Below are 24239 nucleotides of genomic sequence, written 5' to 3'. Positions count from 1 at the left end.
CATCGGCAGGCGGACGCGCAACCACTGCGCCACCAGGGAAGCCCACTCATCGAGTTTTATGTGTCAAATATTTTATTTTTCATCTCTAGAAGTTCTGTCTGGTTCTTTTTCAAGTTTGCCTGCTCATTTTATATACTCTTGCTGTCTTAACATTTTAAGTTTTTTAAAAAATTATTTATTTGTTTATTTATTTATTTATTTACGGCTGCGTTGGGTCTTTGCTGCTGTCCACGGGCCTTCTCTAGCTGCGGCGAGTGGGGGGGCTACTCTTCATTGCAGCGCGCGGGCTTCTCATTGCGGTGGCTTCTCTTGTTGCGGAGCACGGGCTCTAGGTGTGCGGGCTTCGGTAGTTGTGGCTCGCGGGTTCTAGAGTGCAGGCTCAGTAGTTGTGGCACACGGGCTTAGTTGCTCCGCGGCATGTGGGATCTTCCCGGACCAGGGCTCAAACCCGTGTCCCCTGCATCGGCAGGCAGATTCCTAACCATTATGCCACCAGGGAAGCCCAAGTTATTTTTCAAATTTTTATTATTTGGCCATGCCATGAAGCATGCGGGATCTTCGTTCCCTGACCAAAAACGGAAGAATTATGAAAAAAGACATGGGGTCCAGGAATTAGGGAACCTAGCCCAGAACACGGCAAACAGAATTCCCAGGAGAAGTGTTCGCTGCAGTTCTAGAGAGCCAACAGCATTCACTTAGGCGGGGGACGAACAGAAGTGTACAGAAAAAAGAGGAACCGTCAGACTGGGAGGAGGAAGAATTAGCAATCGGTATAATATAGAAAACTAGGCAAATGAAAAAAACAGGGCAATTAACTCCATGAAAAATAAGTACACAAAAAAGGTAATTTAATTATAGCCCAATTCTTGGCTCTGTAGTAAGTAGATAACTTTCACACAGTAATCCAAACAGTGAGTATGGATTTACCTAAAAACTGGGGGAGAAAAGGAGAGGGCAGGGTGTTCCCACAAGAGAGCTATAAGCCACATCTATTACGATAGGGAGCCAAGAAATAATGTCTAAGCATAAACATATTTAAAGAATAGCTAAGAGAACTGTAGCATGGGAGCAGTACTGGGGAATGGGGAGAGGCTTGCAGGATCCTAGTTCCCTGACCAGGGATTGAACACGGGCCGCTGCAGTGAAAGCACGAGTCCTAACTGCTAGACCGCCAGGAAATTCCTGAGAGGCTGTTTTCTCGTTATAAACTGCCTAATTCCATAGTACTAAGTAGGTACGTGTTTTTGGATACTTAAAAAAGAAGGCACCACCCTCCTCATCCTTAATGTACAGTTTCTTGGAGCTCTAACTGGTGAGGGCATTGGGTATCATGCACAGTTTCTTGCTCTGTATTGCTTTATTTACACCGTCCAGACCAGTACAATTCACATATTTTTTCATAATAGGTACATTGTATCACATCATATAAATTCACGTTAGGTGTTGGGCTTAGGAATAGTTTCTCCACTTTCATCACCATAAATAACTATGAGTAGAACCCAGATCAGACTTCTTCGTTCCGAGTTCACACAGTTCTTCACTTCACTGGGGTGGGTGAAAGGGATTGTGAGGTCATCTGGCCCAGCCCCAGTGACACAGCTCCAGTGACAAGGCGCCCAATACCTGCTAGGGCAGGCCCTTCCATCTCTGATAAGCTCTCTCAGAAGCCTCTTCAGGTTAAGCTGAAATCTCTCTGACGGACAGCGACACTAGCTCTACCTGTCTTTCCATTTCCAGACGAACCTCCTGCTTAGTCCAACCGTGCCTCAGTCAGCTTGATCTAGAAAGTCTGCACCACCCTGATCCAATTGGTTTCTGTTTGCGAGTGGCTGGACTGTGCAGAGCGGAGGGGGATGGGGCTCTTTCTGTGGTCCAGTCCCCTTGCTTCTCTTAACCTGGCCCCAGGATGCATTCCCTGGGGAGGACAGGGGGTGACTGTGGGCTGTCCCTCACTGTCTCCAGCACAGAGGCTGTCGCCCAGCAGAATCAATCAGCTTGGGGCCCTTGGTCTCAAGAGCCAAAGCTCCTCACTTACTCTTGTCAAGTACCCCCCTTCTGGAGTTGACTCCTTGTTTCCTCTGGAGGGGCTGCCAACTCTAGGACGTTAGAGCTGAATCTGGTCAGACTGCCTCATTTTACACTTGGGGAAACTGAGACAGGGATTTGGGTACATCCCACAAGCCTGAGCTGTCTGCCACATGCTAGGCTGTACCTGGTCAGACAGAAGATATAGGTCCTTCCTCAGGCAGTAGGGTTCCTGGCTCACAAATGGCTCAGGGCGGCCCTGGTAGCGCTAACTCAAAAGAAGGCTGTGAGGCGGGCCAGGCAGACTAGCCAGGGGGCTCCAGGAAGCACCAAGGGCCCAGACTGTGGGTCTCTGATGCTTAAGGTCTAAACATGTACCTGCATGCAGTCTTCAACCTGACTCAACACCTGTGGTCCATGCCTCTCCAGTGAATCTCTCGCACTGTGGCCACTGCCCAGTGAACTTGCCGCTCACCCGACCGATCTGGGCTCCGGGGCGTAGAAGAGCATCTTGACTGGCAGTTCTAGGCTTCCGCCTCCCGAACCCCCTCCCCGGGACCCCAGAGACGCCCCTCCTGTGTGCGGCGGCCCCGCCTCTGCTCTGTCCAGCCGAGCCTTCCTCTCCTGGATGCTTTCTGGGCACGAGCATCCAGGTCGGGAGCAGCAGCTGTGTGGTCTTCAGAAGCCTGGTGGGGGGCTGGGGCCTCCAGCTCCTGCACGGCACTCTCTGCCCCTCCGCAGCAGCCTCTCCCTTGGTGACCTTCATGGAGCATCACAGGCCTGAGACCTTGGCTGAGCCCAAGACTTCCTGTGGGAAGGCAGCTATTCCCGGGGCCCCCTGCTGAGCTCACGCGGGGAGATCAGAGCGTGTGCTCTGCCCGCAAGCTGAGCTGGCAGGAGCCAAGCCTCTGGAACCCCAGGGAGCAACAGGGGGCTCAGCCTCACCCAAGAAAAGCCCCCGAGTGTCTCAGGCAAGGCCCCAGCCAGTTCTGCGGCAGCAGCAGAGTGACATGCCTAAGGGAAGCGGCAGACGAGGAGGCTGGGCCTATGCCCTCATCTCACCTTGAGCACTGCAGAACTCTGCCTTCAGACCTGGGAGTGGTTTCTGGGGAAAAGTGGGGAGAAGAGAGTGCCCAAAGGGCCCATGCCTGGGTTTCCCTGAGGAGGACGGAGCCCAACCTCCTGGCGACTCACTGACCTGCTGCTACAGGTCACCCAGTGGTCAGGGTGGTGAGAAAGGGGCACCAGGAGAGGAGAGGGAGGCTGTCGCCCGGCACGCTGCTGCGGCGGAGTGGGCCTGGGGCCGCGGACTCCGCCCGGCTCAGTGGAAGGGGCTGGATCTCCCTGGTCCGGATTCCACGGGGGCTTTGACACGGGCTCAGGCGTCAGGCAGCCGCCAGCCCCTCACTCGCAGGCATGTTGATGTGGGCGCTGAGCAGGGGTGCGCTCTGGCCTTCTCGGAGCACCAGCACCTGTGCAGGAGGTGCCCACGGTAGTAGGGGCCTGCCCCCTTTACCCCTGCTCCTGCAGAGGCCGAGCACGGCCTGGTCTGCGCTGGCCCTACTGCAGGGCTCTGTCAAAGGGGAGGGGGAGGCTGGGAGGCCTCTACTGGGCGGACACCCACCCCGTCCTGGCAGCCCCCCGGGGGCCTTGTCCGCACTCACTCACACTGACCTCCCCAACTAGTACCAACGGGCAACCTACCTTGATAATGTCTGAGACGCCCTTGTCTCTAAGACTCTCCACAAAGGTCTCCAGGGGGTAGCTGAGCCCTGGCACCAGCAAGGGGACCTAAGTTTGGGGACAAAGAGGTAAGGAAGTCAGCCCTCACGCCTAGACGGTGTTTGATAGATGCCAAAGCACTCTCAGCTGTTGTCCCAGCTGAGAGTTGTTGTTGTCCCAGCTGAACTTCAGTGTGCCCTGGCAGGGTGGGCAGGGATGACAAGCCCGTTTGAGGAGGATGTGGGCTCAGTGGGGGGCGTGGATGCCGCAGGGCTGCATGCATGCCCCTAATTAAAGCTAAACCTTTTTTTTTTTTGGCCACACCGCATAGCAGGCGGGATCTTAGTTCCCCGACCAGGGATCGAACCCGTGCCCCCTGTAGGGGAAACGTGGAGTCTTAACCACTGGGCCGCCAGAGGAGTCCCTAAACCTAAACCTCCAACCAAGTCCAGGGCTATTTCTTTCACGTCCCAAAGTCTTTCTCAGTTTCTGGTCCTTCCAACTTAGGGTCAAACCTGGACCTGGGGGGAAACCAGGCTCTTCACTCTGGAAGAGTCTCCCTGGGGCTCCCATTCCTGCTGCAGGAGTGGCTGGAAAACAGGGTGGGCTCTGGGACCCCAGAGCACCAACAGGCTTCTGAGAGCAGCACCGGTGAGGCCTGAACTCTCACTGTTCTCCCAGAACCTTCGGTGTGCCTCCCGGAGACCTCTCACAGGCTGGGAGAAAAGCTGCTGAGGCAGGTCTCGGGGGCGCTCCCCAGGGCCCCTGCTGCACCCTAGTCTGGTCTGTGGCTGTAGCCACTTGCCAGCTCCCTCACCTCTGACCTGCGGACATCTAATCCGGCCCCGCCCTCCCTTTCTCACTCCAGGTCTCAGTAAGGTGGGTCCAGTACCTTGAAGAAGGCCCGGGGCAGAGCATAGAGCCCCTCGTTGTACAGGAAGCAGACCAGCAGCCCCAGGATGGGTCGGGCTGTTGAGGTGTTCTGCAGGTGAAGGGTGAGCTTAAAGGTGGGGCCCAGGCCCTGAACCTGTGCAGAGGGTGGGGTGGGGAGAAAGCCCATAGGACCTAGTGGCCTTGGGGGCTGAATACGGCCTACCCCGGCCCTGCCCGCCTGTTCCCCCATCAGCGCCCTCAAGTCACCTTCCTCGAACCGCTCTAACGCACTGTCCATCCGCCCCTCAAAAGACACGGAGCTCAGAAGCTTGGCTCCACGTGCAAGGGATGAGCAAAAGCCCAGAGCGGAGAAGGGGCTCGACCGAGGCCACTCAGCAAGTTGGTCGGAGGCACAGCTGGCCTGGGGAAGCCGGCCCTGGCTCCCACCTGTGTCCGCGCCCCGCCCCGCCCCGCTCTTCGCAGGGCCTGGCCCACCTCCTCCTCTCGTCCTCTGGTGGCTGCAAGGATTTCACCTTCCTCCCTCTCACCCTCGACTGCTCTGCAGCCGCTTCCTCTCTGTATCTATCCACTTTCTTTAGGGAAAGAGATATCAGAAGCCCAGCTGGATCAGACAGCACGCCTCAGGGACCCATTCAGAGCCGGCTGGAGCCCTGACGACCTTGAGGTCACTTGTGTCTGAGTACAAGGGGCCCTCATCCTCCTTGTGCCAGTGTAAGTCTCAGGATGGCCCCTTCCCAGTGCCGGGCAGTCCGAACTCCCTGGGCTGCCGGCAGTTACCGAAGTGAACACGTTTCTTCCCTGCACCACAGCTGTAAGAGTCCCTCCGGGCTCCTGGGAAGAAACATCCCAAGGTGACTACCTGTGTGCCCTGCCCCAAGTCTGGGGGCTCGTCTGAGGCACCGCATGGAATAAGGGGGCTGGAGAGCGTGCCCCACTCTGCGGCCAGCCAAGGGGAAGAGGTGGCACAGGAAAGAGAAGGTGAGAGCGCTCCCACAGAGGAGGACATGAGACTTGGGCCCTGGGCCTGTGGGAAGGTGAGAAGGGGCACGGGGCCTAGCTGCCTTGGGATCCGCTCCAGGGCTGAGGGGTGCCCGCCCGGCCCTGGCCTCTGCCCCTCCGGCCCTGAGGTGGCCTGATGCCCCCCGCCACGTGGGTGCTCACCACAGCGTGCAGCTTGAGCGGCTCCCGCGCCGTCGCAGACACGGGGCTCAGGCTGGACTCGAGGGCCTGCGCGTAGGCACGGGCGGCCCGGAGGCGCAGCAGGTAGAGGTCTGCCTGGAAGGCCCGGTGCATGGCTGAGGAGGCGCACAGAGGGCCGATGCTGGACGTGAGGATGCTGGACGTGGGGCGGGAGGAGGGGCAGGGCCGGGGGAGCGGGCGCTCCCGCTCAGGCGGCCGTGGGGAGAGTGCAAGAGGAAGGCACAGTGGGCAGGGGCTGGGAACGTGGGCCACAGGAGGACTGAGGTCCCACAGCCGGCCTCTGGTGACACTGGGCGCTGTGGCCCACTCCCTGCTCCTCCTTCCTGGTTCTCCCACCACCTGGCTGCCCACACAACCTCAGCCTCCTTTGCTGGCTCCTTCTAGTTAAGGGCTGGGGTTCCCTTGACTTTTGTCCTTGGTCTTCTTCTCATCCTCTGTCTTCCTCGCTGCCCCATCCTTGTCCTGCCCCGGCTGTGACCACCCCAAAGAGGAACAACCGCGAGCTCGAGGGCAGGGGCGCATCAGGGCCCGGCCCGCGCCTGCACCTGGTGCCGTGCACTCATCTTGGGCAGCTCGGCGCCCGGCCTGCCTGCTGCTTCTAGCTGCCTGATGGGCGCCTCCACCTGGACGTCCCGTCAACCCCTGGAGCTCAACGCTGCGGAAACCAACCTCATGTCCCTAACTCCGTCACTGCATCCCCATCCATCAGGTCACCAGGTTCACCCCTCACAGCTAATCATTTGCCAAGGCGGATGACTCTTCCTCAAGGCCTCTCCAGAGCCCGCTCCCTCCCCTCCATCCCACTGTCCCTACTCTCCAGACTGAGCGCCTTGGTCAGCCAGTCTGTCCTTGCTCCTAGTGCCTGCGAGGGGCCTTCTGACATTCAGAAGCCTTCATCTTTATGTTATCCCGTCCTTTCAGCTTTCCTTTTTCCTCTAATGCTTTCAAAGTTTATTTTTAATTTACCCAGAATTAACTTTTGTGTTTGGTATGAGGTAGAGTTCTAACTTTTTTTCTAGAAACAAGTTGTCCTGATTATGTTTTTTGGACAGTCTCTCCTTCCCCCACTAATTTGAAATGACACCTCTATCATATACTGACTTTCCACGTGTACAAGGGTCTGTTTCTGGACTTCCTAAACGTGCCACTGAGCTGTATCAATGCCCATACTGATGCCACAGCTGCCAGTTCCTACAGCTTCATAGTTCATTCTGCTATCTGCTAGGCTGAGTGTCCTCGTCTTGTTTTCCCCAAACTTCCTAGATTTACCCTTAGAATCAGCTGGTCAAGTCCCCAAAATAAAACCCATTGGGATTTTAACTGTAACTTTGCTATGTTTCGAGATTAATTTCAGAAGCTGTTAACTAATCAGCAACTTTACACCTTTAGGTCTTACTACCCTGAGACCTGGTAAGTCTCATCATTTACATCCTCAGGTGGTCTTTCCTGTTCTTTAAAGCAGTTTTATAATTTTCTTTATTAGACTTTGTGTTTTCCTGTTAAGTTTACATCTAAGGATTTCTTTGCTATTGTGAATGGAAACTTTCTCTTTTCTAACTGGATCCTGTTGGTATATACAAAAGCTATTGATTTTTGCTATCTTCATTATACCTTAGAGAACTTCCTAATTATTTCTCTAATGTATCAATTGCTTCTCTTGGGTTCTCTAGGCTACAACAGCCTGCTAGCTATTTTCTTTATCCTGTAATTTATCCTTTAAACTGTAAGCCAGCTTCCTTTCAAAGACAGAGGAGGTTGAGTTACTGTATTTTTCTGCTTAACATCTTTCCCATCTCTCTCCACTACATGGAATAAACCAAAACATCTTAACTTTGCATTCCAGACCCTTTCGGAGCCAGCTGACCTGCTTTTCCAGCCTCCCCTCTGGCCACTGAGCCTTCCTGCACTGCACTCGCAGCTACATGGCAGATGTTGCTTAGATCCAGGTAGGGCCCTGTGCCTTTTCCCAAGCCTCTGCCTAAATCGCCCTCCCCTCTCCCTCTCTGGCTGGTAGGCTTATAAGCATCTTTTAGGGTCAAATCCAATATCATCTCTCTCTGAAGCCTTTCCCAGGCTCCCAGGCGAACACACTCCCTTGTGTGTCCCAACAGCCCTCTGCAGAGACTTATTCTACACCTGTCCTGCAACATGAAGTTAGCAAGGTCTACTGAGCTCTTTAGGTAGGGACTGGCCTAATTCTAGGCACCTGGCACAAGGCCTGGCATAATCATGGGTAGCAAGTGAATGAATGAATGAATGAATGAACAAAAAGAGCAGGAAAATCAAATAGGATAAGGAAGAACCTTGATCAAATTCTACTTCTCTCATGAGAATTCCTGCAACTGGAAGTGGCTGCTCCCTCCTCGAATTCTAAGGGCTCTCACCCTCACCCACAGCACCTTCCACCTTGAGGTGTAGCTCTTTGTTGGCAGGGTGTACCTCCTAGGCTGTCTCTGGGCTTCCAGAGGCATGAGACCCACCCGGTTCACCCAGTCTCCTCCCGCTGCCTAGGGCACCCACGTGGCATTCACCCAGTCCCTGCTGCTTTGGCGCAAGGGAGGAGGAAGAGGAAGGAGCCAGCCTGAATCTCACCGGTGCCGGCTTCCCGCTCTCGCAGTGTCTGATCCACATAAAGCCGGGTCTTTCGGGGCATGTTGAGTTTCATGGCCTGGGCTGGTGGGGGACCTGCTTCACCTCCCCCCTCCACAAACACTGCTGTGCGCTTCAGGATCTTGATAATCAGGCCACCACCTAGGGAGGAGGACAGACAGAAGCAGATTTGTCCTCCCCAGTTCTACCCTACATTCCCATTCTTTCTTCCCAAACAATCTGTCTCATATCGACCCATTTCAGTCTTCCTGCTGAGACTCTGAGTTTCTGGAAGGAATGAAGTGTGTCCTACCATTCGTTCATTCATTCGTTTAGCAGATGATTTACTCGTTTGTTTATTTTTGGCTGCGCCACTCTGCTTGCGGGATCTTACTTCCCTGACCAGGGATCGAACCCGGGCCCCCTGTAGTGGAAGCGCAGAGGCCTAACCACTGGAACGCCAGGGAATTCCCTAGCAGTTATTTATTGACCACTGTGATGTTCCTGGCATTGTGGCGGATACTGGGGTGAACTGGAGACACGGCCAGGGCCTGGTGCCCAGGTAGCGACATCAGACTGCTGGTGAGCTGTCCCTAGTGAAGGCCCAGCCCAGACAGGACGTGTGTCTGCAAGCCCTGCTTTCCAAACCCAGGCCCACCCATGTTCCACATCCGCCTCCTCTTCTCTCCCAGGATCTGGCCTATCTCACTGACTCCCAGCTTTAAAACCCCCGCCAGGCCTGACTCGCCTCACCTCGTGTAGTCACGATGAGGGTGTGATCTTCCCGCCCGTAGCGGCCAAAGCAAAGGCTGGTCACTGCATCCTACGGTGGCGATGTCAGAGTTTAGCTGGGAAAATGACTCAGTGAGGAGAGCAAGACTGGGGGGAGGGGGATAAGGCTGGGAGACCCCAGATATGATGTAAGAGGTGAGATGTGAGGTGAGGCCTGGAGCCACGCTGCCTCTAATCCCAGCCCCTCCTCACTGCCGCGGCCACAGTTCCAGACTGAACATCACTGGCTTTGGGTCAGCTTTCTAAGAGGTCTCCCAGCCTGGTCTTCCTCGCCAGTGTCTTTCACACTGCTGCCTCTGCTGCCTTTCAGAAATACAAATATGACCACGCCTACTCCCTGCTGAAAAACCTCCAGTGGCTTTTGCCCTCCTTGTCAGGACATTCCAGGCCTTCCGCATCTGACGCCAACCTGCCTTTTCTATCAGTTCTCTCCCTGCCCTTTCCCCAACCCACACACCACACCGCCTGCCCTCCCAGCAGCCTGTGGTCCAAACCAGCTGCTTTCCAGTTTTACATTGTGACATACGACACTTTATACATACAGGTACACAAAGTTTCACATGTGATATATTCTGAACTTCTTTTTTCTCGTTCTGTTGCTGGCCTATTAAATTGATTTTGTTGGAAAAACTCCGGTCCAGATTCATCAAACTACCTGGATTCCTTTAAAGAACACTCATGCCTCTCAGCCTTTGTTCATGTTATTTCCAGTCTGGAATAGTCTATCTCCATTTACCCACTCCATTTATCGAAGCAGACTGCTTCGAGGCCCAGCTGAATTGTGATTTGCCCTGTGAAATGGCTCTTGGGTTCCGTCCCCATTTATCCTTCACCACCACCCCCAGTCAACTAGGCCGCCTCTGTGCTTTTTCAGTGCTTTGCTCTGCTTCAGTCTGCCTTGTATCTGAATCGGCTGTGTCTCTAGCTGGCTATCACTTCAGACTCTAAGTTCCCCGACAGTAAGGATTCAGTCACTGATTTATCCTTCTCATACAGTGAGTTGTGCATATGGGATGCTCAACGAATGTTTTCAAAATGCATCAGAAGTTAAGGGTGGCAGGTGGAGTGGGGTCAGGAGAGGCAGCTAAGGGGCCCCACAGGCGGGAGCGGGGCAAGGAGGAGTCAGCAGCTCACCGGCGTGCGGACGACGCTGAGCAGGGCCTTGTCGCGGTGGATGCGGACCTCTCCGTTGGCCAGTCCGGCCATGACGGCCTGCAGGCCCCGGGAGCGCTGCTCCAGGAGGTTCATGGTCAGGATGGCCGCAGGCATCTGCACTGTCCACAGCCTCTTACCCTGCGGGGGGGACGGGGGACGGCTAAGTGTCTGCAGGGGGCTCAGGGCTTAAGAGTGGAGAGAAGGGGTGGCTGGAGTTGCTGGGAAGGGAAGGCCAGAAGGGCTCGCCTGCTGAGGGGGACGGAGGAGGCGCGGGTGGGGGGCTGGGGCTGGGGCTTGCCCAGAGCCCACACCTTGTGGGTGAAGCCATGCAGGCTGTCTCGGTTGCTGCCCACCACCAGGACCTTGTGAACCCGGACAAGCCCCACGGGCTGGGCACTCAGCTCGATGCAGTACCTGGGGCGCTTGGAGTCTCTGTGGAATAAAGACACACTCTCCCAGCCCCAGAGGAACCCTCTCTCCTTCCCCGGCTGACCCTCCTCTTTCCCAGCCCCACAGACTGTCCTGGCAGGAACCTTGGCCCACAAGCAGATGACGGCGGTATTAGTTCCACCTCTATGACTTAGCAGCTGCATGACCTTGGATAACAGGAAGTGTGTCTTCCCTCCTAGTCTTCCTCTCAACTCTACCACAGTAATCTGTGTGATAACCTGGCATTTACCAGTTCGCAGGGAGCGTACCGCAGGTTAGACAAAGTAACGGACCGACGCGGTTTAGTAACTTCTCAGAAAAGCATGAGTTTGCTCTGTGTAAATGCGCTGGTCTCAGTTTCCTGGCCTCTGAGTCTTAATTTCTCTTATCCAGAAAGTAGGGATAATTCCTGGCTGTCCATCACAGGCTCTAGCCCACCTTTCTTAAGTCTGAGCCAGAGTCATCTCCCACCTGATGACCCGTCTGAGAGCTTCCCCACTGGTCGCTGGGACTCCTTCCAATCTACCCTCCACCCAGCACGGTAATCTTTAAAAAATGTAAACGGGTCATGTCATTCTTCTGAGTAAAACCCCATAACAGTTTTCTGCTGCACTTCGGATAAAATCCAAAATCTTTACCATGTCCCACCAGGTCCTGCATGAGCCGACCCTGGTCTCTACGTCATGTCTTGCCACCAAGCTCGATGTCTTTCCCATCTAGAGTTCGCTTAAATTTCCTCTGCCTGTAACACTCTTGCTTTACTTTTTGAACAACTGGCTCCTTCTTAACCTTCAAGTCATCTCCCCAGACAGGCATTTGCTGATCACCCTGACCCCATTATTTTTTCCCACTGAGCCTATATTTTTCCTCCAGGGCATGCATCCAGTTTGCAATATTATCTTGGTTTGTTGACTTTAATATCTATCTTCCCACAAGGGCAGGGACTTTGTTAACGTTTTGTTCATCAATATATCCCCAATACCTTATACAATGCTTAATACATAGTAGGTGCTCAAAAACATTTCTTGAATTTAAAAAAATGACTGTTGAGAAATATCAAACTAATGCGTAAGGAAATTTCACATACCTATAAAAGCAACAGAACAAATATGAGAGACTATTTTTATTTCTTCTAATATCTGATTGCATCACTCGTGTTACGGCCACCCAGCCCCGTCACTCACTTTGCCAGGCCCCATCGGATAAGCCTCCACATGTCCCCTGTGCTCAAGGGCTCTGCCTCCTTTATGAGGTTCTCAGCTCTTTCCATTCCCACATTCCAGCCCCAAAGCCCCCTGCTCATCTTACAAGCCCTCAAGACCACCAGGTTTCTGAGCCGTTCCTCTGGCCCCAGAGACCACGGATGTGGCTACCTTCTCAGAATATAGATGTTCCCGTTGCGGCAGGCAGCAGCAAGACGGAACTCCACATCGAACTGGCCAGAAACCTCCAGGAAGACGGGGACGCTGGGTAGGCTCATCTGCAAAGAAGGGACTCAAACATCCCGATTTCCCTGAGCCCCAGCCCTTTCCTGACCTGAAGTAATTCCTCTAAGTCCCAATCTCCTCACTCACACCCTGCTGGTCACAGTTTAAACTTGTACAATTTTTCTGGAAGGAAACTCGGCAACATGTAGCCCTTTGACTAAACTAGGCCACTTCTAGGAATGCATCATAAGGAAGCATTTAGATAAGCACACAAAGATGTTTGGGCAAGGAAGCCCCCTGCGGTGGTGTTAATAATAGCAAAAAACTGCAAACAAATGTACAATAGGTGACAGGGTACATCTATATAATCGATGTTGTGTGGCTTTTGCAAAGGCTGATGTGGTTTTATATAGATATGGAAAGATACTGATAAGCTTCTGCTACATGAAAACAGTAGCTTACATGATCCTATACCACGAGGCCATATTTGTAAAAAAGAAAAAATTATGTAAAGTTATATATCTGTGTCTAAATATGAAAATGTCTGGAAAGACTTATGCCAAAGACTTATCTGTGGGTGGTGGGATTTGGGGATATATATCTTTTTCTTTTCGTCTTCTTCTTCATTTTTTTTTTTGGTCCCATCACATGGCATGTGGGATCTTAGTTCCCCGACCAGGGCTTGAACCCATGCCCTCTGCAGTGGAAGCGCAGAGTCTTAACCACTGGACCGCCAGGCAAGTCCCTATATCTCTTTCTTTATGCTTATCTACATTTTATAATTTTCTACAATGAACACATATTACCAAGAACTAACTGGGGGGCAGGAGATATTGCGGAACAGGGGAGGGAATGGAGCCTGGGCCACGGCTGTGCCCACGGCCAGGCCCCACACTGACCTTGGCCAAAACAGTGAAGGCCTCTGGGTCCAGCACCAGGAGCTCCTTGTTCTCAGTGCCCAGCACCAGGCAGGACACAGCGTCCTCGTCAGCCAGGTTCTTCTTCAAGGTGGTCATGGTGGTGATGACTGTCTGCAGAGGGACTCCAGGGGTCACCCAGTAGCTCCCCTCACACCATCCCCCCAGATACTAATGCTCAAGATATAACGTTATGTACTCAAGGGAAGCAGGATATAAAAGCATATTTATAAAGGAAATGTACCAAAATGGTAAGAGTACCTCTGAGTAGTGAGTGTAGTCACTTATATTTCTCCTCTATATTTCTCTTTATTTTCAAAGTTTTCTCTAATGAAAATATATTACCTTTACCCCCAAGATGACAAAAGTTATGTAAAGCTACATAACTATATATCAATTCAAAGCTCTCACTGTGGGGCTTCCCTGGTGACACAGTGGTTAGGAATCGGCCTGCCAGTGCAGGGGACATAGGTTCAAGCCCTGGTCCAGGAAGATCCCACATGCCGTGGAGCAACTAAGCCCGTGTGCCACAACTACTGAGCCCATGTGCCACAACTACTGAGCCCGCACGCCTAGAGCCCGTGCTCCGCAACAAGAGAAGCCACCGCGATGAGAAGCCTGTGCACCGCAACGAAGAGTAGCCCCCACTCACCGCAACTAGAGAAAGCCCACATGCAGCAACAAAAACCCAATGCAGCAAAAGATTTTAAAAATGAAAATAAATAAATTTATTAAAAAAAAAAAAAAGTTGTCACTGTTAACTGGAAAGTAGAAGCCCTGCAGCTTTGTGACTATGTATGTGGAAGGGTAACTGCAAAGTAAAACTAGTCGCATTTGGCTGTAGAATTTACCACGAGTGTTACATGGTCTTTTTAAAAACTGTCCATATTTTTTCTAGGGAAATAAGAAGAGAGGGGCAGTACCTGCCGCCTGATGGACTTGGACTTGTGCTGGTTCACAAATGCCTCCATTTCACTCGGCTCCAGCTGCAGAAACCTGGACACACAGAGCACTGACACCTGCATGCCTTGGGCCTGGCTGCCCTCCCCAGGCCACTCCACAGCTGCTCCCTCCCCCCTGGGAGCTTTTGGAGCTCTGGCCCTCCAGAGGGCCCTTACCTGAGTGACTGTGCAGACAAAGGCACCTCTGCCTTCTCCCTGTAAGGAGAAGAACCATCATGGCAGGTTTAGTTAAGGAACAGGGACTGGGGCTCCGACTGCGGGCTCTGGGATGAAGGCGTAGGGGTGGGGGGTGAGGGAGGGGTAGGAGGCATACGAAGGGGGAAGTGGGATCTCACCGGATGCCCTCCAGCATCTCCTTCAGGGTCAGGGGGTCAATCCGGTCCTGTGCCAGCACGGGAAGAAGGTACAGCCTGTGAGCACCAGAGCCGGGCAGGGAACGAGGACAACCCCGAGGCTGCCACCTTCGCCTTCTTGCTCTCATCCCGCACATCACTCACCTCTTTGGCCTGGTGCCAGAGGTCTTGTTCCAGGGGGTTTGGAGGCAACTGCGGCAGGCTGAACTTGAAGTAGGGCCTGAGATTCTTATACACATACACACAGGGGCCTGACGCGAGTGCCAGCGCTGGTGTCCGGGGTTCGTGTTGCTCCATGAGGAAGGTGGCAGCAGCGGCTGGCAGGGCAGGTAGCGGGCTTTCGCTCAGCACCGTGGGTCCTTTAAGCACCTTCAGGCGGGGCTGCTGCCCACCTGGGCCAAGGTCCCCCACCACCAGCTGTAGAGAGAGGCTGGCTGATTCCAGGCTCAGGGTCTAAAGACCCCCCCCTACTGCCCCTCTTCCTGGGCTTAGCTTTTTGCTGGTGCACATTCATATACTCTCACAAAGCACTATGGGTGGGTGGGGGAAGGGCAAAGGCTTTGCAATAGGGCTTGCAAGCTGTGTGACCTTGGGAAAACTGATGCAACTTCCTGAGCCACAGTTTTCCCACGTGCAAAAGGGGAATACCTACCATATAACACTTGTCGTGAAAATCAAATGAGATAATCAACTAGAGAACCTAGCGAGGAATAGGTGGCAGCCGATGTTTTCATTGTTTGTTCGGTAAACATTTCTTCAGGGCCTGCTCCATGCCAGGCACTGTTCTAGACACTAGAACAGTTGCTGAGGTCAGTGGGGGGCCTGAAACTCATATCTGGGCTCTGAGGCCTGGCTTCCAAACGGGAACAGAGCTAAAGATGCAGAACCAATCACGCAGAGCAGGATGTGCTCTATGGACCCAGAGAGGAGAACCAAGCTCCTCAGCCTGTCTTTTCCACCCTGCAAGCCACTGTAGCTGTCATGCAAGCCCATTCCCCTGAGTGAGGCCTTCAAGGCCCCTCTGATGTGGTTCCCAACTTGTTCTAACACCTCCCTGTCCATGCTATGCTCCAGCCAGAATGGGGGCTGCCACAGAATGCCCGGATTCTGAGCAGGTGCAGTGTGCTAGGAGCCACACCAGTAACTTCATGCATCCTTTCATTTAATCCTAGCAACAACCCGTGAGGTAGGTACGATGATTAGCCTCATTTCACAAATGAGGAAGCTGTGGCTTAGAGATGTTAGGTAAAAGTCACACGGCTAGTAAGTGGTAGAGCTAGGACCTGAACCTAGGTCTGTCTGGATCCAAAGCCAGTGGTCTTAACTATTATTTCATCTTGGCCTCGACTTTCTAATTTCAAATTTACTCTTTCCAAATATGCTCTGAACTTCCAAGCCGCTCTGCCTCTGCTTGTGCTGTTCCCTCTGCCTGGAATGTCCTCCTCTCTTCCATGCCTTCTTGGGACACTTCATTCATCCTTCAGCACCAGCTCACGTTACTGCCCTCTAGTGCCTCCTGATAGATTCGCTGTTCTTTCATTGGTGCTCCCGTAATACTTTCCATATATTCTATTTTAGCATCCACTCATTTACCCCCCAAATATTTATCAATTATCTAGTTTGTGCCAGGCACTGGGTTAGATGCTGGGAATCAACAGTAAGCAAACTAGCCACTGAAAAAGTTATTACACAAAAGCATTACCATTTCACATTAGTTACTGGGTCTGTGATTTCTCCACCCTTCACTGCTGTTAGCCCAGCACCAAGCATGTTCAGTCAACATCATGGATGAATTAAGGACATTGTCTATATCTCCTTCTGACTATGGACTGACTCATTTCTGAGTTTAGTGTGTGCACAACACCTGACACACAGAAGGGGTTCCCTGTATGCTTGCCGAATTGTTGAATGATTTATGGATAGGAATTTGGGGGCCAAGGTCACCAAATCCTACTGCACAGTCCATGTAGGGTATGATTCCCTTCAAGCTGCCCACATAACACACCCATTGTGGGTTCACTGCCCTTGCTGAGGGCCGAGCTGACAGACCCAGGTCTGCCACCTTCTACAACTCGGTAAACTCAGCCTCTCAGAATCTATTTTCCCACTAATAAATAATATCTATGTATGTGAAACTGCCTCAAAGAGAGTCTAGTCCAGACATGTTAACTTCCTTTATTTAGCCCAATATATATCTCAACCTTTTAAAAACCTGTGCCTTCAAAATTTTTTATCCATTTTTCTTCTTTTTTTAATATTTTCTTGACTGCCCCGTGCGGCATGTGGGATCTTAGTTCCCCAACCAGGGGTCGAACCCACGCCCCTTGCATTGGAAGTGTGGACTCTTAACCACTGGACTGCCAGGGAAGTCCCCCGATTTTTTATTTCTTTATTTACATTTTATCTACTTACCTTTATATATTAAATTAAATTTAAAATTTAACCTTTTTATTATGGAAAATTTTCAGTCATATACAAAAGTAGAGAGACTCATATAATGAACCCCCAAATACCCATCATCCAGCTTCAGCAATGATTAGCTCATGGCTAATCTTAAAATCTATGCCCTTTAAAAAAAAAAAAAAATTTTATTTGGCTGCACCGGGGTCTTAGTTGTGGCACGTGGGATCTTTAGTTGGGGCATGCGGGATCTAGTTTCCTGACCAGGGATCGCACCCGGGCCCCCTGCATTGGGAGCATGGAGTCTTAACCACTGGACCACCAGGGAAGTCCCTATGCCCCTTTGATAAACATAAAACTCTCACTCTCCTCCCTTCTACTTTCCCTCCAGAGTAACGCCCCACCCCCAACCAAGGGATGTGCCCTTCCAGCAAAGAATTACTTCAAGTTAACAAAATTAAGAGGCTTTATCTTAGTATAATTTCCAGCAGCATTTTGCTTTGCTTTACTTTCCGCAGTCTGTACTGTGAAATCAACAGGTTCTCTTCACTTTCCACATTAAAAATAAAATTTAACCCTAAATGTGCTTTTTCAAAGTACACGTTAATTCCAGATTATGCTGAGCTTCTTTGGAGCCATCGGGAAGTCTCACCTCTGGGGTGATATGCTTACCTTGTACTCCCCGTCCCCATGCAAATCTGCCAGCTCTGGAAAACATAAAACAGCCATTAAGCCAGGGTCTCAGAATTCTAGAGGCTTCCCTTCAGAACCATCTGACTCCTCCGTCCCCCAAGAACCGGGGTTCCTGTTCCCAGAGACTCACCCAGGCAGGCGGAAAAGGTGTGGATGTTGGCCATGGGGTCGTAGTGTGCATCCAGCCATTTCGAACTGGCTTCACTGCTGGGAGAAGAGGGAAAGAGTTGCGGGGGGCGCGGAAGATGAATCCCAAGGGAGGGGAAGAAAACTTGCCGGAGCTGGTTTCTGAGAATGAGGTGTGTAGGGAGCTCTGAACTAGGGGTATAGAACATCTGGGTCCAAGTCCAGGCTCCACCACCGGCGCACAGAGTGACCTCCAGTGACCCCCACACGCACCCATTCACTCCTTGGGCCTCAGTTTCCCCACTTGATCTCTAAGAGCCCTTCAAGGACCGCCAGCTCTGCTGAGAACCGCAGGAGCCCAGATCCCGGGAACCAGGGCACCCTCTTTACACAGGTAGGAAAAGAGGCCTCAAGGACCCCAGCCTTCACCTCTCAGCTCTGCCGCTGTCGGAATCCGACGAAGACGCAGCAGCCATCTTCTCAGGCGTCACCCTGGCAACCAGCTCCGGCAAGCCGCCGCGCAGCGCCCAATAGAGCCCGGGTTCTGGGAAGCTCGCGTATAAAGGTTCCGGGCGCTCAGCTTTCCGGCCCGGGACGCAGAGGCCAGCGAGCAGGATGCTCTGGCTTGTGCCGGGTTTCTAGCTACTGAGATGCAATCCCTCATTCCAGGTCATATCATTTATCCTTGATCCTTCCAGTAGGAGCTTCTGGGCCCTGCAGCTCAGGGTCAGCGGCAGGGCCCTCTGGCTTTGAGCCCTGGAGAGGAGCACTTCTAGTGTTTATGAACAGCAAAACTAACTCCTCCCCTCTTCATTCTCATGGTTAACGGGGTGGAAAAGAGGCCACTCCTTTTCTCCCTCCTTACTCTAGAGGTCCAGGCTCAGAGAAAAAACACAAAGGGTAAGAGGTTAAATCCTAGGATTGTGACTGAAGTTGAGGCTTTCCAGTTTTTAGGTTCCTGGAATATTGTAAAATAGAAGAAAAGCCACGAAGGAGGACGGCAAAAATTGTGCTACGTTCATCTCTTGACTCTGTATATCCACATTTAGAGGTGATGTCAAAATCCCATTGTGGATGGGAGCCTAAAAATGACCCTCCTTCTCCCTGCGCAGGCCTTGATCCCAGCACCCTGCTGGGAGCAAATGAGAAGTGAGGCAAAGGCAAGGAAGAACCACACAAATTGCAAAGATGGTGGTGGTTTCTAATATTTATTTTTCTGGTTATAAAAGTAATACATGAAGAGCACTGGATTGGGAGAGGTTTTGAGCCCTGCAGGATGACAGGTCACTTTCTCAGATCCTGCATTGCCTCATCTGGGAAGCCGGATAAGGAGTCCTGCCTTGCCCACCCCACAGAGGGCAGTGCAGATCAAATGAGATAACACAGGGGAAGCACTTGGTAAGCTGGAAAGTGCTGTCAAATGGAAGGGCTTCGTGTCACCACCCTCGGCTGAGGTAGCACCAAGATCCGAGCTCCTGCCCCTCCCCTGGCCCCTAAGACACAGACAAAAAGGGGGCCACTTGCAGCCTTGGTTTAATGGAGTGGGGGAAGGGCCATGCAAATCTGCCTCAAGCCTGGCCAGATGGGGTTTCACTGGGGCACTTCCAGAACCGGGCATCAGCTGTGGCCAGCTGGGTGAGGATCTCCTCCAACTCGGGCCCATCCTCTGGGAAGCGCTCAGAGAAGGATCGGATGAGGCCAGCAGCTGAGGCCTCATACTCAAGAAGCTGTACTTCTGAGCCTGGGGAGGAGATGGAGAAAAAAACAGCAGCAGGAAAAGGTCTTAATAGGGAAACAGAATCATAATCATAAGCATAAGCATAGGAGAAGCTAGTTCTTCCTGAACTCTTACCATGTGCCAAAAATTGTGCTCAATATTTCTTTATCTAACTGAATCCTTAAAATAATCCTATGAGATAGGAAATATTAAAGGGGGAGTATTCAGTGAATTGCTGCATTCATTCATTCATTCATTCACTTAATAAAGATTTACACCAGTGCCATGTTAGGTAAAACAGACACAGTCCTTGGCCTCCAGGAATTGCCTTATCTCTGTCTACTGTTGGACCCTGGGCAAGTTTCTCAACCTCTCTAAGCCTCAGTTTCCTCATCTGTAAAGTGTGGGCAAGCACAGTACCTGTTTTCTCAAGAAGCTGTAGTGATTAAATACAATAATGCATTGAAGGAATGCTCACCAAGCGCTAGCTACCACGAGCATCATGACCTCTGAACCTATTATTCGTCTGTTAAATGAGGCCGCTCCCAGGGTACCCATCTAACTTATGGGGTGTTCCTGAATACTCATGGGAAGCACTTCCCTCTAACATCCTTCCACTGCTCTACCCGCTCACAGCACCTTGTTGTGCTCTGTGGCATCATGGGATGTACGCAGCTAAGAGCACAGGCTCTGAGTTCAGATGGCCCAAGTTCAAATCCTGGTCCTGCCACCCACTAACTGTGTGACCTCAAGCAAATACATTCCCTTCTGTGTCTTAGTTTCCATCTGAAAAATGGGGATAATATCTTCCTCATTGAGTTGTTGGGAGTTGATCCATGGAAAGTTTTTACCCAGATTCTGGCACATGGAAGTCCTCAAAAGTTAGCTACAATCCTCCTCAGCATCCTCACCACCACCACCTTTGAAAATTCAACCTGTTCTTCAGGCCTTAAAGTTTCACCCCCACTTCCTCCCCAGACCCTTCCTTGAGTCCCTCAAAAGTAGAGGTGATCTTCCCTTCTCTAAGTGTTCAGACCACTGTTTGTGTCTCTTGGGCACCCATGAACACTTCCCTTATAAGATCATTTCTCTCTCTGGCTTATTCCTAATGGGCTGTGAACTACTTGAGGTGAGTAGTCCAACCCCAATGCCTGCCCAGGGCTGGACAGTCAAAGCAATGACGATATTGTCCATGTAATGAGCATGGACTATGTGCCCGGCATGATCCATTCCCTCACTCATTTGACAGGCATTGAGAGGCTCCTGTGGGCCAGGCCCTGTGCCAGGTGTCAGGGATGTGCTGCTCCCGCTGCCATGGAGATGAGCAGATGAGCAGACAGGAAAATGGCAGCGTGACAGCCGTATGAAGAAGAGGAAGCTGGGTGATAGCTCAGGGGGTGTGCCTGGAGGGTGGGGAGCCGGGGAGAGGGTTGCCAAGGGGTGGGGGCCAAACTCCTCTATTTTATTTTTTAAACGAGGGTATTTTCATTGTTATTAATTTTTTTCTTTTGGCCGCACCACACGTCTTGCGGGGATCTTAGTTCCCTGGCCAGGGATTGAACCCGTGCCCTGGCAGTGAAAGCGCCGGGTCTTAACCACTGGGCCACCAGGGAATTCCTCAGAGTAGAGTTTAGAATCAACCTTTTAAATGCTTTTTCCTCACCAGGAGGAGGTAATTATTTCATTTAACCCTCACAACTGCCCATGACTATGGTAGTGAGGAGCAAACGCTCTTAATACAAAAGGGCCTTTGGGCTTCCCTGGTGGCGCAGTGGTTGAGAGTCCGCCTGCTGATGCAGGGGACGCGGGTTCGTGCCCCGGTCCGGGAAGATCCCACATGCCGCGGAGCGGCTGGGCCCGTGAGCCATGGCCGCTGAGCCTGCGCGTCCGGAGCCTGTGCTCCGCAACGGGAGAAAAAAAAAAGGGCCTTTAATACAGCTGGAGAGGGTGTGGAGAAAAGGGAACCCTCTTCGCGGAGCGGCTGGGCCCGTGAGCCATGGCCGCTGAGCCTGCGCGTCCGGAGCCTGTGCTCCGCAACGGGAGAAAAAAAAAAAAGGGCCTTTAATACAAGAGCTACAAGTGCAAGGCAGACAGGGCCAGGGATTCTGGCAATGGCATCATGGCTTGAGGAGGGAGAGGGACCACGGGGATGCTGATCTCTCTCCGGGCTCTGCCGAGTCCTGTTGTCCCCTGGGCTCAACTCAGCCTGCTGGGTGCCAACTCTCTGCCTGAGCTGACCTCACTCCTGGGCCCCCGACAGCCTGAGTCTCCGGTATGATGCCTGGCCTCCTCACAGGCCCGGGGTCTACCTGTTCTACTAGCCCCTGCTCTGCTGCAAACCTCTGTTGCTGTCTGAGAAGCAGCATATGACCCCGTGTGTGTGGGGGGGGGGGTTCGGTAGATGCCAAGGTGTGGGGCTGAGGTTTAGCATGGGGAGGAGGGCCACCCCAGGTAGCCTTTCCTGAGCCCCGGGTTTGTTCCAGGCCTTCTCCGTGCTCCCAGAGGGCCCTGAACGGCCCCCATCAGTGAGGGCTCAGGAGCCCATTACCTTTGAGGCGAGTGTTGGGCTGAACGATGAGCTTCCGGGCTTCCTTACGGAGCAGCACTGTGTCCCTGAGGGAGAGGAAGCACTCGGGGGGCGCGTCGGTGACCGCCGCATACCCCTCATACAGGGCCCGGCCTCCGGCCACATCCCCTGTGGACTTCAGCACCTGTGGGAAGGCAGGAGTTAGTGCCTATCGTGGGCGCCCTCCCGGCATCCACGGGGCTTTGCCAGGGGCTACAGCCAACGGTGCCCAGCCCTGGACTACATCTGCTCTCTCGCAGCTTTCCTGTGCTGAATACGCGAGGAATGCGGATCACATGTTAGCACAGAGTACGTGCCGTACTAAAGTGAAGCTAATAGTTCTCCTCTGCTTGTCTCACTTGAGCTGTAGACAAGGAAGGTATTATCATCACCCTCTTTATTTTTTTGAACATTTTTAGGGACTTCCCTGGTGGTCCAGTGGCTAAGACTCTGCACTCCCAATGCAGAGGGCCCGGGTTTGATCCCTGGTCAGGGAACTAGATCCCACGTGCCGCAACTAAGACCCGGTGCAGCCAAATAAATAAATAAATATTGGGCTTCCCTGGTGGCGCAGTGGTTAAGAATCTGCCTGCCAATGCAAGGGACACAGGTTCGAGCCCTGGCCTGGGAAGATCCCACATGCCGCGGAGCAGCTAAGCCCATGCACCACAGCTACTGAGCCTGCGCTCTAGAGCCCGCGAGCCCCAACTACTGAGCCCGCGTGCCACCCTACTGAAGCCTGAGTGCCTACAGCCCATGCTCCACAACAAGAGAAACCACGACAACGAGAAGCCCGTGCACCGCAACGAAGAGTAGCCCCCGCTCACCGCAACTAGAGAAAGCCCGCGCGCAGCAGCAAAGACCCAACGCAGCCAATAAATAACTACATAAATTTATTAAAAATAAATAAATAAATATTAAAAAATAATATTGAAATTAAAAAATAAAAAGTTTTATTTTTACCATGACAAATGTTCAGGCAATTATCCTGAGTATTCAACCAATACTTTTCCTTGGCTTCATGGCATGCGGGATCTCAGTTCCCCGACCAGGTACTGACCCTGCAGTGGGAGCTCGGGGGCTTAACCACTGGACCGCCAGGGAAGTCCCCACCCTCTTTTTTTAGTAAAACATTTCACACACCCAAAATATATAGTATGTATGTTATAAAGAATAAGACACCCGTACAACGACCACCCAGCTTAAGAGCCAGTCCAGTCGCCCCCTCCTTGACTGCACCGTGACCTCCCACATCTGAGGAATCAGCACTCGACTTGGTGCTCATCAGTCCCTTGTTTTCCCCGAGTTTCACTCTCAACCATAAATTTTTGCCCACATCCTGTGATTTGCTTTTTCTGCTCGAGTTACATCTGACATTCATCTGTGTTTGTGCGTGTAGTTATAGTTCACCCTTTTCACGGCTGTACATATTCCACTTACAAACACGCCACAGTTTCATCTCTCCCGCTGTTGCTGTGTAACCTGTGCTTTTTGCCCTTTGAGGCTGCTGTGGACATCCTGTACGTCTCCTGATGCTCAGAGGCAGGTTTCCCCAGAGAATCAAGGTCTGGAGGTCAGGTGAACGCTCATCCTTAAAGGACGATGCCCACGTTGTTTTCCAGAGTTGCTGCACCTGTTTACATTCCCAGAAGCAGGGGCTGGCAGCCCGTCCTGCTCGGCACACCAGGGTGGCGTTGACAGTTTCTCATTTTGCCAAGATGGTGGGTGGAAATCTCATGTTGTTTAAGTTGCGCTTTCCTGATGACTAACAAGGTGGAATAACATCCCACAAGTTGGTGGGCTACTTATTTTCCTCTTCTGTTCATGAGTTTGGCCTATTTTTCTGTTGGGCTGTCTTTTCCTCCCTTTTTTTTTTTTTTTTAAAGTTCTTTATATATTTAGATGCTAACCTTTTGTTAACACATATGTGGTAAATACCCTATCCTAGTTTAAGACTCATCTTCTCTAGGTTAAGTTTTGGTGAATAAAAGTTATTATTATTGTTATTATTTTGGCTGCGCCGCATGGCTTGCGGGATCTTAGTTCTCTGACCAGGGATCAAACACAGGCCCACAGCAGTGGAAGCGCAAAGTTGTAACCACTGGACCACCAGAGAAGTCCCTAAAAGACTTTTTTTTTTTTTCTTTTTTTTGCGGTACGCGGGCCGCTCACTGCTGTGGCCTCTCCCGTTGCGGAGCACAGGCCCCGGACGCGCAGGCTCAGCGGCCATGGCTCACGGGCCCAGCCGCTCCGCGGCATGTGGGATCTTCCC

The 24239-nt window shown here is 52.2% G+C and overlaps 2 protein-coding genes across 7 annotated transcripts in view; both read right to left on the bottom strand.

Moving 5' to 3' along the window:
• Window positions 1-516: 516 nt before the first annotated feature.
• BBS1 (Bardet-Biedl syndrome 1) lies at window positions 517-18461 on the bottom strand. 6 transcript variants are annotated; one of them, XM_007115047.4, is made up of 17 exons: window positions 18114-18461; window positions 17689-17765; window positions 17538-17572; window positions 14610-14882; window positions 14448-14494; window positions 14269-14307; window positions 14074-14146; window positions 13133-13264; window positions 12180-12286; window positions 10689-10809; window positions 10357-10515; window positions 9184-9253; window positions 8434-8592; window positions 5803-5936; window positions 4640-4774; window positions 3730-3816; window positions 519-3497 (listed from the first exon to the last, which is right to left on the bottom strand). In XM_007115047.4, the coding sequence occupies exons 1-17, from the start codon at window positions 18158-18160 to the stop codon at window positions 3411-3413; spliced, it is 1782 nt and encodes a 593-aa protein (XP_007115109.1). In that variant the 5' UTR covers window positions 18161-18461; the 3' UTR covers window positions 519-3410. The 6 variants fall into 6 exon arrangements, 5 of the variants coding, with proteins under 5 accessions (XP_054947387.1, XP_023989095.1, XP_007115109.1 ...); XM_055091412.1 differs by lacking the exon at window positions 18114-18461 and having other exon boundaries at window positions 517-3497; window positions 4640-4729; window positions 17689-17893; XM_024133327.3 differs by lacking the exon at window positions 18114-18461 and having other exon boundaries at window positions 518-3497; window positions 17689-17893.
• A 415-nt stretch (window positions 18462-18876) lies between these two features.
• DPP3 (dipeptidyl peptidase 3) overlaps window positions 18877-24239 on the bottom strand; it is a 25191-nt gene continuing 19828 nt past the window's right edge. Inside the window, exons 15-16 of the mRNA XM_028501364.1 lie at window positions 21950-22112; window positions 18877-19425 (exon numbers count right to left, since the gene is read on the bottom strand). Of these exons, the coding sequence (XP_028357165.1) occupies window positions 19253-19425; window positions 21950-22112 (336 nt within the window). The 3' untranslated portion in view covers window positions 18877-19252. The remainder of the gene's footprint in view (window positions 19426-21949; window positions 22113-24239) is intronic.

The sequence above is a fragment of the Physeter macrocephalus genome, chromosome 16, assembly GCF_002837175.3.
Source record: "Physeter macrocephalus isolate SW-GA chromosome 16, ASM283717v5, whole genome shotgun sequence".
NCBI classification, from domain to species: domain Eukaryota; kingdom Metazoa; phylum Chordata; class Mammalia; order Artiodactyla; family Physeteridae; genus Physeter; species Physeter macrocephalus.
Note: the sequence above shows the minus strand (reverse complement) of the source record. Positions and strands in the feature narration are given on the sequence as shown.

Excerpts from the sequence above, each read along its gene's own strand:
- BBS1 (XM_024133327.3), bottom strand. The coding sequence starts at position 17,893 with ATGTTCTATACCCCTAGTTCAGAGCTCCCTACACACCTCATTCTCAGA. Across the intron at positions 14,495-14,609 it reads TCTGGCACCAGGCCAAAGAG|GACCGGATTGACCCCCTGAC; the intron begins GTGAGTGATGTG and ends GTGCTGGCACAG. Across the intron at positions 14,308-14,447 it reads GAGATGCTGGAGGGCATCCG|GGAGAAGGCAGAGGTGCCTT; the intron begins GTGAGATCCCAC and ends TTCTCCTTACAG.